Here is an 18,020-nt window from a genome sequence, read left to right as displayed (position 1 = left end):
AATGCATTTTTTTACATTTACATACACGTGCAAACACACTACCAGGCCACATCCAAATATTTTCACTAGTAAATTAATTTGCCATGTTATTGATATGGAGAATATTAAAAAGTGAATGGTTTTCCTTTCCACAAACAAAACACATTCATAAACATGCACAGATTTCTTCTGCCACTCTTTAAAAGTCTCCATCCTTCTCTAAGAGCTTGCTTTCCTACTCTTGAATTCAAGGAACCATTTCCATTAACTCAAAGGGCCATCCAGTGAATGGACATCTACAATTTTTTTCTTCATAAATGAATTTTTTTTTTTATACAAAGCAAAATAATAAAATCTTACTTTTTTGCTGGGGCTGTTTTTTGTAAATTCCACATTTTTAATGTATGGTCCTCTGAAGCTGTTATTAAGACTGGTTCAACCGGATGAAAAGCGAGACCTCTTATTCCATCAAAGTGACTTCTTAATGTGAATTTGGGGTTCCAAGTCTTTCTCAATGCATCCTTATTGTTTGCTATCTAATAAAAAAAAATGCCAAACTTGTAATTAATCTGGAAGGCACAAGGAAAGGAATAAATCAGAAATTTAGTTTGGCATTTTCAGATGGCAAATTACCTCACCCACTTTTCACAAGAACCTGCTCTTGAGCAACAGTCCATTTAACATTAAACAGACAATTCAAAAGGAGAACAAAGGTAGATGTATTCCACAAAGGCAACAAGTAATGTCATCTCCAGAGTCATACATTCTGTGCAGATCTTAAATACTCCACATGTCTGTTAAGCTACACATTTTAAAAGCTGAAAAGTATTTTTCTGACTGACAATGCTGGGAACTCAGTTTGGTATTTGAAATTTGATCTATACCTACTGGCTCATTCATGAACATCGGGCCTGACTCAACCAAGCTGTGGTCCCTGAATATCCAAAGCATCACTGACACGGCATCTCTAAAAGTAAAGATCTAAGAGAAACAGAGAGGAGTCTAGCAGCACAGAAAGGAACACAACCTAACTCACCTAAGGCAACACAAGCCCTGTAATAATGCCCGACAAGTAAAGATTGCCAGGAGAAATAAAAAAAGGCAAAAAGGACTTGGCTACACACTAAGAATACAACTGGCAAGCAATAAGCTATTGTATAAACAGATGCAATTATTTCACAATAAATGCATTTTTAGCAGAAAGAAGCAAAAAGAAAGCTTAAAAACAAGTTACTTCAACATTGCTCCACTGAACAAATGTTGATGTAAAATGCTGAACAGACTCTTATTGCTCTGTCAGTCAACAGTCATAGTTAAATTTACCTTCCCATAACCGCTGCTAATTGTGGTTATGGAAAACCAGGAAAACAAACAATTGCAACTCAAATATTGATGATTTCATATATTGAAATCTACAGATATTCCCAAATAATTTAGTATCATTAACTGCAAAGAGACAATTGATTTGGGCCATTTCAAGAATCTACATTTTATTCTGGAATGTGAGGGCTGGGGGAGGCGGGAGGTTTAAGAACAAAAGTGGTTTTTTTTAAAGTTTCGTTGCTTCTGGATTTAAAAACAAAAATATGCTTCAGTTAACAGTTTCTATAGATTTTAAACAATGAGAAAGTAGCCCTGACAAACAGCAGGTTTAGTCTCATCATACTTCTTAATAATGATGTACTGTCTTGCTTATGGAGACAAGCCAGTTTCTTTGTCAGTTTACTGAGCTGCGTTGGCTCAAGGAGGGAACAGCCAAATGCTCAAGCTGGTGCAAGGATGGGGCAGGACTGTAAAGTCAACAGCTCTGTCAGATTGGCTGGAGAATGGCCAAGAAAGTTTCAGAAAAAAAGGGTACAAGACTTACAGAGTATTCACAGATATCTAGAAAGGAATTTGGTTGCCTCAACACAGGCAGCAAATGCCAACTAGGTGATGGAGGGAACCACGCCTGCCAGACCAGCAGCACAGGTCCCGTGTCACATCTGCGAAAGTCACAAAGACACCTCAGACAGCCTAACAGCGCAGGCCAGTTCTGGCAGGAAAATGATCTCCACTTGCTTCTCATACATTCAAAGATGTTCTTCCAAAGGAGCCTGAGGTGATCAGCTTATAAATTGGGAAGCAGGTGGAGGGCAGTCCCAGCCAGCAGACCAGCAGCAGAGGTGGGAACAGATGCCAGTGCCTGCCTGGCTGCACTGTCACCACTCTGCACCCACCCGCCTCTCCCAGCCTGCCGGGGCCACTGCCACGGTCACTGCCAGCCCTCTCTTCTCTCTCCCCACTAAAATAAAACACTGAGGTAATCTGAGTCTTGAAAAGCAGTTGGCGGGGTGCAGGGGAAGAAGATGATGTTCAACCCCCAAATTAGTACCTGATCTAGATCTGCCACTAATAGCAATATTTGTGTCTACAAAGACAACTTGAAAACTCCAGAACCAGCAATGATATGCAAGTAGGATTATGGACACTTCTCTTGTTCAAAGTTGCAGAAAATCATGCAAGAGCCAACTGCAAAGTCCAAAACCTCCAGATCAGTACACAATATTAAATGTAATGATTTTGTAGTTCAGATACTCTTATGTACAGTAATCAGGGTATTCTAATTTTATGAAGGTTCTTAATCGACCCAGGAAACTTGCGAAAAAACCAGAACCAACCAAAGTGAACAACTGTTACAAAAATAATGTGTAAAGGAAAGGAAAAAACCAATAACAACAACAACAACAAAATAAACCTAAGAGAGTTTTAGCTAGCAATCTGGGAAATTTCATCTCATTAAATATTTTTAAAACTTACCCAAAAGAGAAAGTTTTCTGTTTAGGTAATAAATTCATAATCTCCATTATCAAGTCAAAACCATTACTTCATTTACAGACAGCGAAAGCAATATGTAAAAAGCTTAACTCATAAAATGAAGTAGGCTAATGCTGCCATGTTGTAGAACAATACAATAAAAATGTCAGTGGGAAGAAAGGGATTTAAACCAGGAAAGTGTCTGCAATTCTTGAAAGCAAAAACATTTAATGACCAACTGACATTAATCTTCTAACTTCATTCTCCCTGATTCAAAATTGACACTTAAAAAAAACAAAAAAACAAAAGATGAAATTTCCACTAATTCTGCCTGATTCACATTTGGCTGTTGGAAGAATGTATGAAGTAGTCCAACATAAAAACAGATAATACTATTTGTAAGCTAAACTTCCAGTGAAATTTGAAATAGAAAAACTATCCTTTCATTTTGCTTCAATAAAGAGTACAGTGACAAGAGCAAAGAGCTTTATAAATTTTTTTTTTTTTTAGTTGTCAGCACTAGGAAAAGGTAAGAGTTGAGGTGAACAAGACTACGAATTCCTGATAAAAGTATTCCATAAAGCCATTTAAGAGGGAACAAACAGAAGTTAATATGCTCAGCTACACAGAATAGGATAAGGGTGGATAAAGAAAATAACATTTCATAAATGAAAGCTGTTAGTTCAGGATATAGACGCATGGACAAACACAATAGCTGTTATGGACACTTGAACAATGAAGTGAAGCACTGAAACCATTAAGAACTTGTACAAATGGTTTAGGTTTGTCATCTCCTCTGAATTTACAAATTCAGCATCTAAATTTTAGGTGTAACTGTAAAATAAATGAAATTTGTACACCATCTTACCCCTCTTTGGAAACAAAATCAGGGAAGATAAGCAAAAAAATTAAGAGCTGAGCCCAAATTAGGAGATAATGCTAAAGTCTGAATGTTAGTAGAGACGCTCTATATCACTGCAATCCTGATGGCTAACAACATATCATATGCTCAGAAACTTGCCTTAGTAGTAGAGCACATCTCTGCAATGTCACACTCAAAATGTGTGTAACCTTTTATTAACTATATAATTTATTGCTTTACAAGTATATAAAAGTGTAGAACTTCCAAGTAAGGACCTGCAGGTTATTTCTGAAGTCTCAGATTTGATTTGTGATAGCAAAATCCCAGATAGTGATTACTTAAGAGTCAGATTTACTGAAGGGTAGGATTCATCCCCAGTATGGAACACTAAAAAAACCATCTCTGAAACCCCTCAACCTTGACAGAGCTAGGCAATGCAATAGCAAGATTAATCTGCAGTTCACAGAGCATAAATGAGCAGGTGATTAAAGTAATACCTGGACTATTCTAAGAAATCAGAAATGCAGACAAAAATTGTGTATGACTGCAAAGAGGCAATTTTAAGAAAGATTTTTCACAAAAAATTGAAAGAAAAAGAAGCTGTAGGCTACATACATAGTCACAGAAGTGTTGGTTACAAGAGTCTCCTAAAAAGTCTCTGGTCCAGCTTCCCATTTGAAATGAGAGAATTGTCCACACCAGGTAATGTAAGCCACAGCTCTCTCCCAGCAAAGTCTTAAACATGTCCCAGGAGAGGGATTCCACAGTTCCACTGGGGGACTTGCTTCCATACCACCTCCTGCATAACACTTTTTTCCCCTAAAGACCAAACTGAACCCCCCAAGCCATAATTTGCTATTGTTTCTTTCTGTTTTAACATGTAGCACTATGAAGAAGTTTGGCTCTGTCATCCTTGTAAGCACCTTTCCAATACCTGTAGGCTGCTATTTGAGCTCCCCTTGTCCTCCTAACAACTGAAAAAGACTAGTTCCCTTAACATCTCCTTTTCAGTCACATGCTACTGGACTCCCCCCAATTTCTCTACAATGCTCTTGAAGGGGAGGGGCCCAAAACTGCAGACAGGTGTGGCCTCACCAGCTCCATGCAGAGGGGCCATTAACTTCCTTCAATCTGTTTGTTGGCCATGCTACTCCCAGTTTTGTGCAGCATCACTGGGCTTACAAGTACCAAGCTGTATCGCTGTCACTAATTAAATTTACTTTCAACTTTCAACTATTTGAATGACATAGCAGGCAAATGAGAGAAGGAGAGGGCCTTGCAGAAAGCTTGAAGGCTGCTGTGGATGGGAAGAACAGATAATGTTAAGTAAAAATTTGTGACATCCTTTGGCAGCATAATTTTAACAGGAAAAGGTTTTCTGCTGAGTCTACACACATGTAACTTGCATCTACCTTCAGCAAGTAGACAGCAGGATCTTGAGTTACCACTAATAACCACTTACATCGTAAGTCAGTGAATCTGCCTCATTGGCTACTGTAAGGCCTGCCAGTTCTCCAAGACCCAGTTCATTTTCAAGGGCTTCATCTGTTCCCATAATGAAAGATTTTCCTGAAGAAGGAGGGAATGTTAAAGCTTCCACTGCAAGAAAACAAAATAAAAAAATCCTGAAACATAGGTTTATATAACATTGATTAATAAAAGCATATTTTCCACTTCCAATATACTAAACATCTCTCAAGTAGCTGAGGGCACAAAGATATAAAAAGATGCATTAAAAAACAGCCATTCTAAAGAGAATCACTACACTTGCCAATAAACGATATCCTCTGAACAAAACACTTACACTTGAGGTGTGTATGACTCAAAAGAGTAAGTGTAATTAGCCACAGGAAGGAAGAGTACTCTACCATTCACCCATATATAATAAAAAAGTAACAAAGAAAAGCTCAGGCCCTTCTCCAACTCCACTATAAAATACGCTGATAGGCTCCGGAGAAGTGGAAAAATGTTGAGAAGAGCTGATGGGAGTAGCTGGACTCTTCCTTCCTAACACAGTATCCACATGCAACCAAAAGCACGTCTACAGTGAGGCTGTTTACATGCACTCTGAGCTAGCAATACAACAGGAAGCTAACAATTCATTGCTGCTTGTAAAATCAGTTTAACCACCAGACAGGTTAGTCAGCACTGAATTCCAGGTTTTTACTAGCAGTTTATAAACTGACTACTTTACAGCTGCTGTAGCCTGCTTATAGGAGCTCCAGTCACTAACATAAACACATCCATAGGCAGAGTCACTAGAAAGAGGAGGGTCAAAGGCTAAGAGGAGTCCAGTTCACACACTTGCACCACATAAGGTTCTGCACCAAGTGGTACAACTCAAAAGTTGTGCCTTTACCATCTTCCCTGTACAATAGCTCTCCACATCTATACATCACAAAAGGGGGATTGAACAGACGAAAATGTGTTATCTTCTGGACACAAGAGACTTCGCTCGATTTTATACATTTTATGTCTCAAATTATAAGGGTTTTTCAATGAATTATAATTTTTCCCCTGTTAGCTCCCCTGTAAATACAAGCCTTAGTGAACACTGTTGCTACCAGGGAGAGAAAAGGAAACACCATCTTATTTAGTCTAACAGCACCAACTCTCTCTAAGTTAAAACCAAGCAAACAATGATGAGCCTCACGATGAGCCAATGATGAGCCTCATGTGCTCAGGCTGCTTCCCTCTTGTCCCGAAGGCATCGGGTTCAGATGCTACTCAATTCCCCTCCAGTACACCGAGCATAAAGTAAGCTAATTTTTCTGTGGTCTTTCTTTTCCATCCTCACACCTCTATTGAGTGTCCTGTTCACTTCCTATTACTTTTTACAACCAAATAAAAGCCCATCAAGCTCTGACATTTGATTAGGTCTCGTAGTTATTACCTTTTAATCACAAGCATCTCTTACCTTCTTCACCTTGAAGTCTAAACTACCCTTTTCTTTTTCTCTCTTTTGAGTTTATGATGTAATATTCCACTCAACACACAATACACACAGGACATCAAATTTGAAAGGTTACTAGAATTGAAAAATTATATGCCAAAAAAAATCATAGTCTCACATTTATAAAGGCATACACAGCTTTGTAATACTGAACTCAGACTGATAACAACCAGTTGTCCTCTTCTGTTTTTGTCAGAGTCCATCTGCATCTCTGAATTAAAAAACACATTCTTGAAAGGACATGAAAATAGAGCTCTGCTAATATGGCTCTCAGTACATGTGAGAAAAGTGGGAAAGAAAACATCCAACAAGAAATTCCTCCACTTCTCCAAGTGTTGCTAAGTTACCCCCTTCTTTCATAAAGAAAATCACTGAGTATGTAGGAAACAGAACTACTGTGATCTTTGGTAACTACACCCCACACCAGGGCTTTTTATGCATCTTAATTATAACTTGGCTGACCTACTTTTTTACACTCACTGAAAAAGTGTTAAGTGAAACCTGTGTTTTGCCCATTTTTCAAAAGACATATTTGCTATTTAAATAAAGAGCAGATATGATCTTCTACAAATTAATATAGCCGCACATGTTTATTTTATTACGCTGTATATTATAGAATTTCAAATGTTGAATTACATAGGTGATTTAGTGACTTTAAGAGATAATTTTAGTAACAGTAACCACATGCCTCATTGCAAAGATGCATGGCTTTCCATACTGGGACTACCCACTGAGAATATTTTTTAATTTTTGGAACACATTATGGAAACTAACACACTGGCAAGAGGCAAGCTGTTCTGTATTATTCACTACAAAATCACCACATACATTTAAAAGCTATAACTAGACACCTGCATTTACCGGCAGAGCCTCTATCTTTGCACTTACAAAAAAGAACACATACATAGATGTGTATGTGTGTAAATAAACATATACACTTAAAATTATGTTCATGAGGAGAAAAAGCAGGTATTTTTATGTCCTGAGAGGTTATATTCCACACTTGGCTGCCAGGCTTGAGCACAAACAAAAGCAAATGCCTTAGAACTTCATATTACTAAGCTGCCAAATGAGTTTTTGCCATCGTGTTCAAAGGTGTTCAGCCAGGACTTCACCTAGGTAGGTGTTTTGACCTTACTAATAGTGACTGGAGGGGAGGAATGGGAATGTCATTTATCACACACAGAACTCATAATCCTGAAATCAGTATTTGTGCAGTGCTTGCAAAGTCTTAGAGAATAATCTTTAAGCAGAAGTAACCATAAGCATCTACCCTTTACAAAGGTGTACGCACATTTTTAATACTTACCTTCGTCTGTCCTGTTTATCTCGTGTTCAATGAGCCTTGAGCTACTGGGCCTAGAAGAAGGTGCAACAGATGGTTGTAATGAAGGGAGATCATCAACATCTCTCAAGTTTGCAAGCATATCTTGCAGCTTTGACCTGTTGGGCCCTAACCAGAAAAAAAAAAAATTTAAATGGTTTATGCGTAGTTCATAACAGCATTACTTACATCAGATATGCTACCGCAGCACATGCAACAATGGATCCTACCTTGCATTATAACGTTACCACAGAAAAACTAATGAGCACCTATTTTCAGCAGTAACTAATCATCCAGCATGAAATGAATTTCTTGAAAAGAAAGTGATAGAAGCAACTGAGAATTGTGAACACACTATTTTCCCCACATTTATGAACTCATACTGCTACTTGCATGGGATGCTGAAGAATGCCTCCGAGTCACACTGATTATTAGAATATTTACTTTTCCAAAACAATAGCTGACAACTGTGAATATTTTTAAATTTGTGCATTGGGTACTTTGTGCAGCATATTCTTAAGAAAACATGATTATTTTAAATTTAGTTGTGCAGTCGTGAACTACATAATCCAAAAGGTTATATTCATATTAAAATATAAATGGAACTGGATTCACTGGCCTACGTCCTGAAGCTACATATGGTGAAGACCCATGCCCTTCTTGCCACTTACCTGTGCTTTGCTCCATCATTTTCCCACATCCCTGTTTTGACTGTTTTATATAGGATTGAGGCTGAAACATATCTTCGGTAGTTTTTCCTGTTGTAAGTTTAATTAAGAATGGGAAAATGTCTTACCCATAGTCCATTATGTTTTCTCCTAGACCAGTAAATAATACAGCTATTTTTAAGCAGCTTTAACACAGAAGTGTACTCTAACATATGTATTCTCTCATAAAACCATTCTATGATTCTATTTTCTTATTACTTCACAGGAGTGTTTACTACAGCCTTGCAAAATCGTAAGTTCACTAATGCAGTTGCAAACTACTTTGTCCACCCTAATCATAATGACAGATAATGAACTAAACTGTATTTAACTTGTCTGTCACAAAAATTTTACCTGATTCAGAAAAACAGCCCACAGGATTTTGCAAGATTGTTTTACTATAATATCTGATTTATAAAAACAATATTTTACTTAGTAGCAGTTCAGTGTCTAAGCACCATTTATGATGAGATTAAAGTAATAGAAACAAACTTCATACAACTTAATGTCAAGATATTCAGTCCCTACTTTTTCCCTGGGCTTCCTTCCTCAAATTCTGCATCACTACATGCACTATTATGAATAGCTGAAAACAGGTTGTGATTCTTCCTGATTTTTCCACATTGATGCCTTTCCAATGATGGTTTGTCCATGGAAAGATGCTTAATTTCTGTACTGCAATAAACCATTTGGTCTCCCAAGGTCAAACCAATCAAATCATTCCGAAAGGTACTATAAACGTACTGCGCAGCAGTTATCTTCATGAAGGAGCACTGGATGTCCAAGCGCTGCCTTACATCAGGAATTTTTCTCATGAATATATAAAACATGTTCCAATAATATGTCTATATTAATTATTAAATATTATTTTTATTATCAAAAATAAAAAAGCACTCAACAGCCGTTCAAGAATTTCAACAGTTTGATTAAATAATTTCTGCTAAGTTAACCCTACAACTATTTACCCTGAACTACATACCATGTCTGTGTATTTTTAAAATGACAGACAAGTTACAAAAATCAATTTCACTGAAATCACATATTGGTATGGCCTCTCTACCTTAACTATAAAGAAATTTAGAACCAATTTTGTGAAACATGAGCACTTTATTTGGCCAGCTCAGCTCCAAATATCACTTGAGAAATCTAAAGTATGGTAATTACTTGCTTTTTTTACATTTAAAAAAAAAAAAAGGAGGTTCAGTTTGTGTATCTGATAGCATAATTTCAGCAACATAACCAACTGCTGAGCAGCAGGTTATCACAGTATCAATACAAAAACTAACAAGTCAGCCTCAATGATGTGAGGATCTGACACCTTTTGCATCATTATTCATGTCCCTTTGGAAGTGAGAATTTCCTTGGTATTCATAAGCATCTTCCCACAAAGGGAGAAACATCCCTCAAATTTCTTGCTGGGCTACATGCAATATTATTAATTTACATCATTCCCATATGAATTCTCAATACGCTTAGATGTTTGAAACAGCTGTGAATACAGTGTTTCATTTTAAACTCTTCATCTGAGTTCAAAAAGCTTTAAGGCTTACTTATCAAAAAACACTGATTTTACAAAACAGATCTGTATTTCAAGAAATGTAACAAAAAATATAATACAGGGCTAGAAACTGTATTTCAGATACTGATCACAGGTTTGGTTTTACTTTTGGATAAAAATACCCAACATTTTTAAAAGCTAGTCCCACAGGTATGAAAGTCAATAAATAAAATACTGTGATTTACGAATAAACTGATGGTCAAAGTTGCTTCCTATTTCGAGCCCTGCATAACATATTATGAGGACAGCATGACTTTCATGTTGTGAATGTTAAGTATAAACAGGGGTAGAAATTAACCTGGTTTTGCCCTCTGTCATCTAATGGGATACTCAAGACAGTTTCTGTTTTCTTTTTTATTTACATACCAGACTTTAACTTGTCCTGTGAAACTGGCATGTTTCCAGCTAAGAAAAAGTTCTGAAGTCTTCTATATTAAAGTATGAACTGTTAAACCAATGCCTTTTACAATTTCAGTTTCTGAATAACAAAAGTATAGTGCATGCTGAAAGCAAGAATTTTTAATTAATCCAGCACCTGGTTGGAAGAAGTTGTGTCTAATCCAACTATTTACCAGGTAACTTGATTGACTGTCATTAATTTCAACCCCTGAGAACTGGTGAACAGGAAAGCAGTCAGGAGCAGCAAAGTAAAAGAGTAAGTAATTTTAGGAAAACATTGAAAGAGAGATAGAATTAAGGGTGTGAAAGATGTGGGATTTATGATTTTAAGGTGCAATGTTTTCCACTTACTCTTCACCCCCTTTTTCCCCTTGCGCTCCTTTTTGTATTGTTCCTTGAGTTTGGTTATTACTCCCTGGTCGACATTCCAAGCTTCAGGCATGAGACACTGGTCTTCCTTTTCTAAACAAAGTGAAACAAATGAAACATCCTTTTTCAATAATGTCACCAAGTGATCTCCACTGAAGGAGGTAACAGCTGCTGTCAATGGCATTTGTCTTATTCTAAACAGACAGAAATAGCACCAAGCTCGTGAAAACTGTAAAACTGCTACTCACGTTCCACTTCTACTTTCTCAGAATTTTCTCAACATAAAATTGAGATGAAATTTCACATGCCTAAATTCTATGATCGAGCACATAGCTGTTCATAAATGTAAGCAACATTTGCTTTATATGAAGTCAGGAGATATTTTGCAGCTTTTTCTCTCCTCCAGGGAAAGAATTACTACTGGTTAACATAACTTTACAACTTGGATGAAGCGTCACTGCATTTCAAATTCTCATTTCATTGTCTTTGTGCTACACTGTCATTTACAGAAAGCAGCAACACCTTTAAATCTTTTTGGAACATAGTACACACCACCGAGGTTTGAATAAAATCTTAAAACACTAAAGCTATGCAATTTCACAAAAAGGGAAAGGCTTGAGTTACTGAGTTACTAATCTTTGAAAAAATACACAAAACATTTCAGCATACCTGTGACAAAAATATCTCTTTTTTTTTTTTTTTTTTTTAAAACATCTCTCTCAAATTGTTTCCCCTGTGACATGATACAGAGAAGAAGCATTCCTCCAATAGTATGGTATTTGGAGATTTTGGACAGAACATGTTACACGAGTTCGAATCTCTAAGTCCTTTTTTCCATATATGGAAAGAATGTACTGAGGCAGCTTAGAAAAATAATTTGTGAGAGAAGGGAGGTAGTGCAGCTTTTCCTGATATATATTTATTTTCATGACCATTACAGCTACAATTTTTTTAATTACATTATATTTTTGCTCTGTTTTCCTCATTAAAATCTCAACCTTATTATTTAAAAATTAATTCCTTTCAGTTCAAGTTTTCTTTCTACATCAATAAACTATTCTAAACTTTTAAAAATACAAACAATAATACACTTATCCTCAGACTAATATGGAGAAAGGGCATTAAATATCTGTAGAGGAAGCACAACACTATCAATCACAACCTGAAGGAGTTACTATGATTGGATACAAAAACTAACATGGGTTGTTATTGGGACTGACTTGTTAGAAATTAACTATGCTGAAAAAGACCTAAGGATCCTCTATCAACACCAAACTGACCAGGAGTCAGACGTACCCTCTTGCAGTAAAGGCAATCAACCATCACCTGGGCTGCATAAACAAGAACGTAGCCTGAGGGAAGTGACTATTCCCCTCTGACCACACCTTGAGTACTGTATCCAGTATAATATTTCTTATACTGGGAAAAATTTTAAGTGTAATGCCCAGGACCCAGCAGAGCAAGTCCAGAGGATCAGCCAGGATGGTTAAGGCAACTGGAGCAGAGGAGCTACAAGGAGCAGTTGAGACCACTGTGAGCACTCAGTGATGGTGAAAGCAACATCTTAGTGTTGCTTACAACTACCTACCGGGACGGTGTAGAGAACACAGACTTTGCTTGGCCTTGCAGCACAGAAGGACAAAATACTTTTTAGCACAGGAACACCAAATACCAGAATACTGCCCCTGAGAGTTTATGGGAACTCCTTTCTTGGAAAATATTAAAAACTTGACCAGAAGGCAGCCAAAGTAACCTGCTGGAAATGGACCTGAGCAGGAGTTTGGACTAGATGATCTCTCAGTCCTGTGAAGCCTCCAGTCCTGATCCTATAGTCAAAAGTGACAGATTAATTCAAGACCCAGATTCTTGAGGCATTAGTCTTTTTGCAGCAGCTATGAAAATAAATAGGTATTAATAAGCTGAAAAGAGACTCTAAAAAGTCTGTGGGCTAAGTCATGTCCTCTTAATACTTATGCCCAATTAAGTACTACTGATGATCAAAAATTGCATGAAGAACTCAAAAAAGGAAAGAGAAAACCATGTTTGAGAGAAACAAGTATATATTTTTTCTGGGACCATGTTATAAGTTTTATTTGTGCTTTTTCTCCCTGGCTAGACAGGATTTTTTGCTCTCCTCCAGCAAAAAGTTTAGGTACATTTGTATAAGATTCTACTGTTTCCAGGGAAATACTTAATACACTAATTTTCTACACACTGTCTCAGATGCTTCCTGCATGTCCCACAGGTTCTGTTCAACTTCACAAGTGGATCCTGAACTACTAGTGTGCAAGTGCTTTATAGCTTAAAAATTACCTGAACGCTCCTGAGGACCGTTCCAGCCAAATGGATTCAACAGATTACTGTAACTGATCACTAAAGCCTGGGACACAAAATGAAGTAAGGACCTCCTCTATTTGCTTCTATCCTCACTACACAACATCACCCTTCTACACTACATGTAACAGTTTCACTTAAATTAACGGAAGACATTCGTAATGGCAGTTCCTTGAAGAAGCTTATTCTCATAAAGAGTCACCATAAAAGACACAGGTTGTGAAACAAGTATTTGAAAAACATGAATGTCTGTACCTCAAAAAACCCTTAATATTTCTAGAAATGAAACTACTACTTTCCATGACAATTTATTTTTAACGTTAGACTTTTGCTCATTTGTAGTCAGCTGTCATCAATGAAAGTAAAAATAAACCAGAAGTGTGAACTTGAGAACAAAAAAGCTCCCGTTGGCATACTAACTTTTTGGTGACACAAGCAATAGCTACACTTATCAAGCATAAATGGATAAAATTTTAATACTAAATAGAAGCATCAGAATAATCTAATATCTTTCACAAAAATGAGTAAAATTCCTAAATTTGTTAGGTGAGCAGAACACTGACTGCTGTATCTAACAATACTGAGATACATCCTCTTAAGAAGAGAGACTACACCACAGTGAACAATACTTTGGAGTCCAACCAGGAGCTGGACATGGCTTCAGTGAAATACAGTATCTCTGAGCTGTTGCTCACGTGAGAGCCACAACTACCATGGCTTATTTGTCTGTCAAGCTTTCAGTTCCATTATAAAGCTCAATTATTTCCCATTCACTTTCCGTAGCTCCCTCTGTGTCCAGAGCAGCTTAAGGAGGTAAAAACCCCCCATAAAGATAATTAACCAGTCTCTTCCTTCTTCTCTTACATACACAGTGGGTTTATGCAGAGTAATTACATCAAGGTAAGTGCACGCTGGCATTCTGGGTTGCAGTACATGAACCTCAAAGGACAGACAAGTTTGTGAAATGTCTCTCTACGGCTAGGGGGCTTAAAGATATGTTCTTCTGCTAAATTATTAAAGAAAACTTGAGCAAGTGAGTAGTTCATATTGCCCAAATTGCTAACACACAATAAAAGTACAACTACTTCAGTCTTTATGACTCGCATTATTCTGTCTATCAAAGTGAGAGAAAGCAAAGATGAAATAACTCTAACGTCATAATTGTGAAATACACCTTTATCAGAGCTCTTCATTAGCAAGGGTCATTGGAAAAACATATTGAAATTCCACTTATAAAATTCAAATTCTCTCTGCCTTACTATTAAAGGAAAAAGACAATGACCGGAAGCATAAACCTTGAAGAATCCTTACATTAAAGCAGCACACAGAAAAATGAGAATATTTTGTCCAGAGGACTTCAGTGTGCCAATTATTTACTGCAGGAATACTCAATATGTGCCGTGATAGTGACAAAAATCTCCATCAACCACTCACAATATATTCTTAGCATATTTTTTTCCTCCTGGTACAATCCATTAGATTTTCTTACCCCAGTCTGTTCCATCTCCTGAACTTCTTGAATCCCCATCACCTTCATCTGAGGTAATCAAAAAGTCGAACTCCTTCAAAGCTTCTTCTGTATCTCTGTCTTCACTGCTGTCAGACAGCACTCTTTTCCTTACAATCTGAACGGTCAGGAAGGAGAGAAAAAAGCTGAATTAAGTTACACGCACATCTTTATACTGAGCAGTACTGTCTTGTCTTCTACGCAAAATCCTAACAGGAAGGTGAAGAAGAAACAGAAAAGTATATACTCATAAGCTATCCAGAATAAGCATACAGACTTTGTTCAAATTTCTAAGTCAAGATGAAATTTACTATAGAACTTTCTTCCTGTGACAACCAACAACCAATCATTTGATAATGAATCTACACTGACCTAGGAAACACAACTCATTGAATAAATATTAATTTTGAAAAGGATAAAATGGAGTACTGACTGTATGTATCTATTTTATGTGATCATATGACCAAATCATAGAACAAAGCATAGATTGTGAGGGAATTTTAGGTATTTGACTGAATAAAAAAAAATTATTAATCACATAGAGTTTCTTCCAGTTATACTTTTTCTTCCTTCCACAAGATATTTAAAGAGAAATGTGGTATTTCAGTTCTGTATGTCGCATGGATAATTTTTTACAGGTAATTTTAAATATCAACACATGTATATAAATATTCAAGAAACAATGCAGTTTTGACATGAAACATTACAAACAATACCTTCGAACTGAGCTGAAGATTGTCAAAAAAGACATCTGCTACCTTAAAAAAAGCATCCGATATATACCAAAAGTATTAGGCAATGTGGAATAGCAGAAAAACAATCTAAAATTTTTAATCTGTCACTGCAAACTTAAAGCAATAAAGAAGGCAAAGCTTAACTTGTACGTACAGACTCAGAAATACATATATAATTCCTCTTATGCACACATGCTTGGACAGACCATCGTAAAGATGCATTGATGATTTGCACGTGTACATACACAGTCATATACTTTGCATATAGGCATCTCATTAATCTCACTTTTTCTGTCCTTCGTAACTTTTTCAATTATTTTTTCCACTCACTGTTGCGCTATCAATGATTGTTTTCTCTCTTCCTTCAATATCTTCTTCATCCTCTTCATCGCTAAAGTCCGCAGCTGCATTTTCAAGAAACTTGAAGGTCTCTAGCAGAGAGGCAGAGTCAGTCAATTCAGGTTTCCTAAACAACAACAACAACCATCATCATGAGTAAAAAGAAATCATAACAAAGTCACTTTTGCAATTACCAGTCTGTTCTGTATCAATATTCAGCAATACATGAGACTTAAAGAAGCCTATAGGTAAAAACGGACCATTATAGGTAAAAATGTTTGTGGGTTAAAAAACTAAACATTATCCATAAACTCATTAGAACCAACAATTATTCCTCATCCAGCTGCAATTACCAGGACAGACACTTCAGATTTTAATTTGAAAATCATTTTAAAGCAACGCTCATCTGAGCACCCAAAAGCAACATCAATACCAATACATCATTACTGAAAGCCTCAGCAACACGGACATGAGTTACAGCTAATAAGCTGCTCTCCCACATGCACATCAGGGTACAGGAAAACTTTGCTCCTGCCCTCTGATGTTCCGCACCTTGCTGGGAAACATGAAACTCTACATTTATCATTCATTAACTTTTGAGACATGGTAAATTTACCACTATAAAACAATATAATAGGAAAATACCACTGATGTTTATGTAGATGTTAACATTAAACAATAAGGAAACAGATAAAGGAAGACTGGGTAAAATTATGACTGCACTGGCACAAATTCAAGCAGTGCCTCAGAACCTGAAGCATAAGGGTGGTCATATTGAACAGGAAGAAACCAAGAAGGTCCCACCATAATTAAAACTCTGATGAAAGTACAGTTAAAGCTGTCCTAAAATTAACAACAGGTACCATGTTTTCTATGCACAGGATGCACTATATGTAGATATATATATGTAAATATATACAAATATTACAAATCACTCAAAGTGGTGAAAAAAAAAATGATTCCGTTTGAATTATAATGATTAACTCCAGTAAAACCTTGTGCATTCTTTATATGGCTTCACAGCAGTGAAGACAATCTTTATTGTTTTCTTACCTTTAATCAGTAGTCTGTTTTTCATAGTCCATCACTAAATGCACTCCATCTTGATTTTCACAACCACTGAAACCATAGAAGTCTCTCTCTATCATTTCGGAATTGTAGTTCTACAGTGTCTTGCACAGTCACCCGTGCTACCAGCAAGTGCCTCACTAGTGCTGCATTTTGCTTCTGCTGTGACCCATTTTAAAACGTTCAATCAACCAAAAAGTCTATATAGTACAGCCTTTTAAACTCTCTGCAGTGTGAACACCTGATTATCCATCCTTTACCCACTTATTCCAGTGTTCCCTTATAACACTCTTCAAAGGTTTATTACAGGAAACATCCAAGAGCAAAAGCTCTGATGTGTAATAAGGCATGACAAGCAGCACACTTCCTTCCCTACACAGTCTCTGCCCAAGCAGTTCTATGCTTACATGACAACAATTAGCAGGAGTGGCTTCTTCATAGCCCCAATATGTCTGCATATCATTAAGACAATTTGCTATGCTACGCTTTCTGCATTCACTTATTTCTACATCCCCAAAATACCAATAAAGATTTCACTTGCCACTAGAAATTCCATATATACAGTAGCATAATATACCATGATGTATAGTATGTTTTCATGGTCACTGGTTTTACTGAGAATATTCCTTCCAGTTTCCCATATCTTGGATAAGAACAATCTCAAACATGCTTCCAATTTGCCTTGCTTCCTGCAGTATTTTGTTTCTATGGCAAACCTGAAAGTACTCTGTAATATTTTTCTTTTTCCTTAAGTAATCACTACTTTTGCAGATTATAATACCTCATGAACCTGTAGTAATAATGTGTATTTTCATAGAAATCCTTGGTACTGTTATTTCGCTGTTTCCAACATATAGATCTTGATAAGACAAAACTTATGATGTGCTTCACTTCACTAAGTTCTTGATTTTCAGCAAATTTTCTGTGTCCTGGTCAACTTTTAGTGGACTAAATCATCCGACAACAATTGTATTTGCTTTTTCCTCTGTATTTTGCTGTGTAAAAATCTGCCATGTAAAAACATTATGGTTGCTGATCTATATTAGCAATTTAGTAATTTAGTGCAAAAGATATACACATAATTGTATATC

The 18,020-nt window shown here is 36.6% G+C and overlaps 1 protein-coding gene across 4 annotated transcripts in view; it reads right to left on the bottom strand.

The window, feature by feature from the left end:
- STRN (striatin) overlaps nucleotides 1–18,020 on the bottom strand; it is a 66,612-nt gene that overhangs the window by 12,768 nt on the left and 35,824 nt on the right. For 2 of the 4 annotated variants that reach the window (XM_065833650.2, XM_065833651.2), the window contains exons 6-12: nucleotides 15,853–15,988; nucleotides 14,771–14,906; nucleotides 10,930–11,040; nucleotides 8,586–8,672; nucleotides 7,900–8,043; nucleotides 5,100–5,236; nucleotides 340–515 (exon numbers count right to left, since the gene is read on the bottom strand). In XM_065833650.2, coding sequence (XP_065689722.1) covers nucleotides 340–515; nucleotides 5,100–5,236; nucleotides 7,900–8,043; nucleotides 8,586–8,672; nucleotides 10,930–11,040; nucleotides 14,771–14,906; nucleotides 15,853–15,988 — 927 coding nt within the window. The remainder of the gene's footprint in view (nucleotides 1–339; nucleotides 516–5,099; nucleotides 5,237–7,899; nucleotides 8,044–8,585; nucleotides 8,673–10,929; nucleotides 11,041–14,770; nucleotides 14,907–15,852; nucleotides 15,989–18,020) is intronic. The other 2 variants (XM_065833652.2, XM_065833653.2) reach the window with 2 other exon arrangements.

The sequence above is a fragment of the Patagioenas fasciata genome, chromosome 3 (genome assembly GCF_037038585.1).
Source record: "Patagioenas fasciata isolate bPatFas1 chromosome 3, bPatFas1.hap1, whole genome shotgun sequence".
Taxonomy (NCBI): domain Eukaryota; kingdom Metazoa; phylum Chordata; class Aves; order Columbiformes; family Columbidae; genus Patagioenas; species Patagioenas fasciata.
The sequence above is the reverse complement of the archived record's forward strand: the minus strand, read 5'-3'. Positions and strand labels throughout refer to the sequence as shown.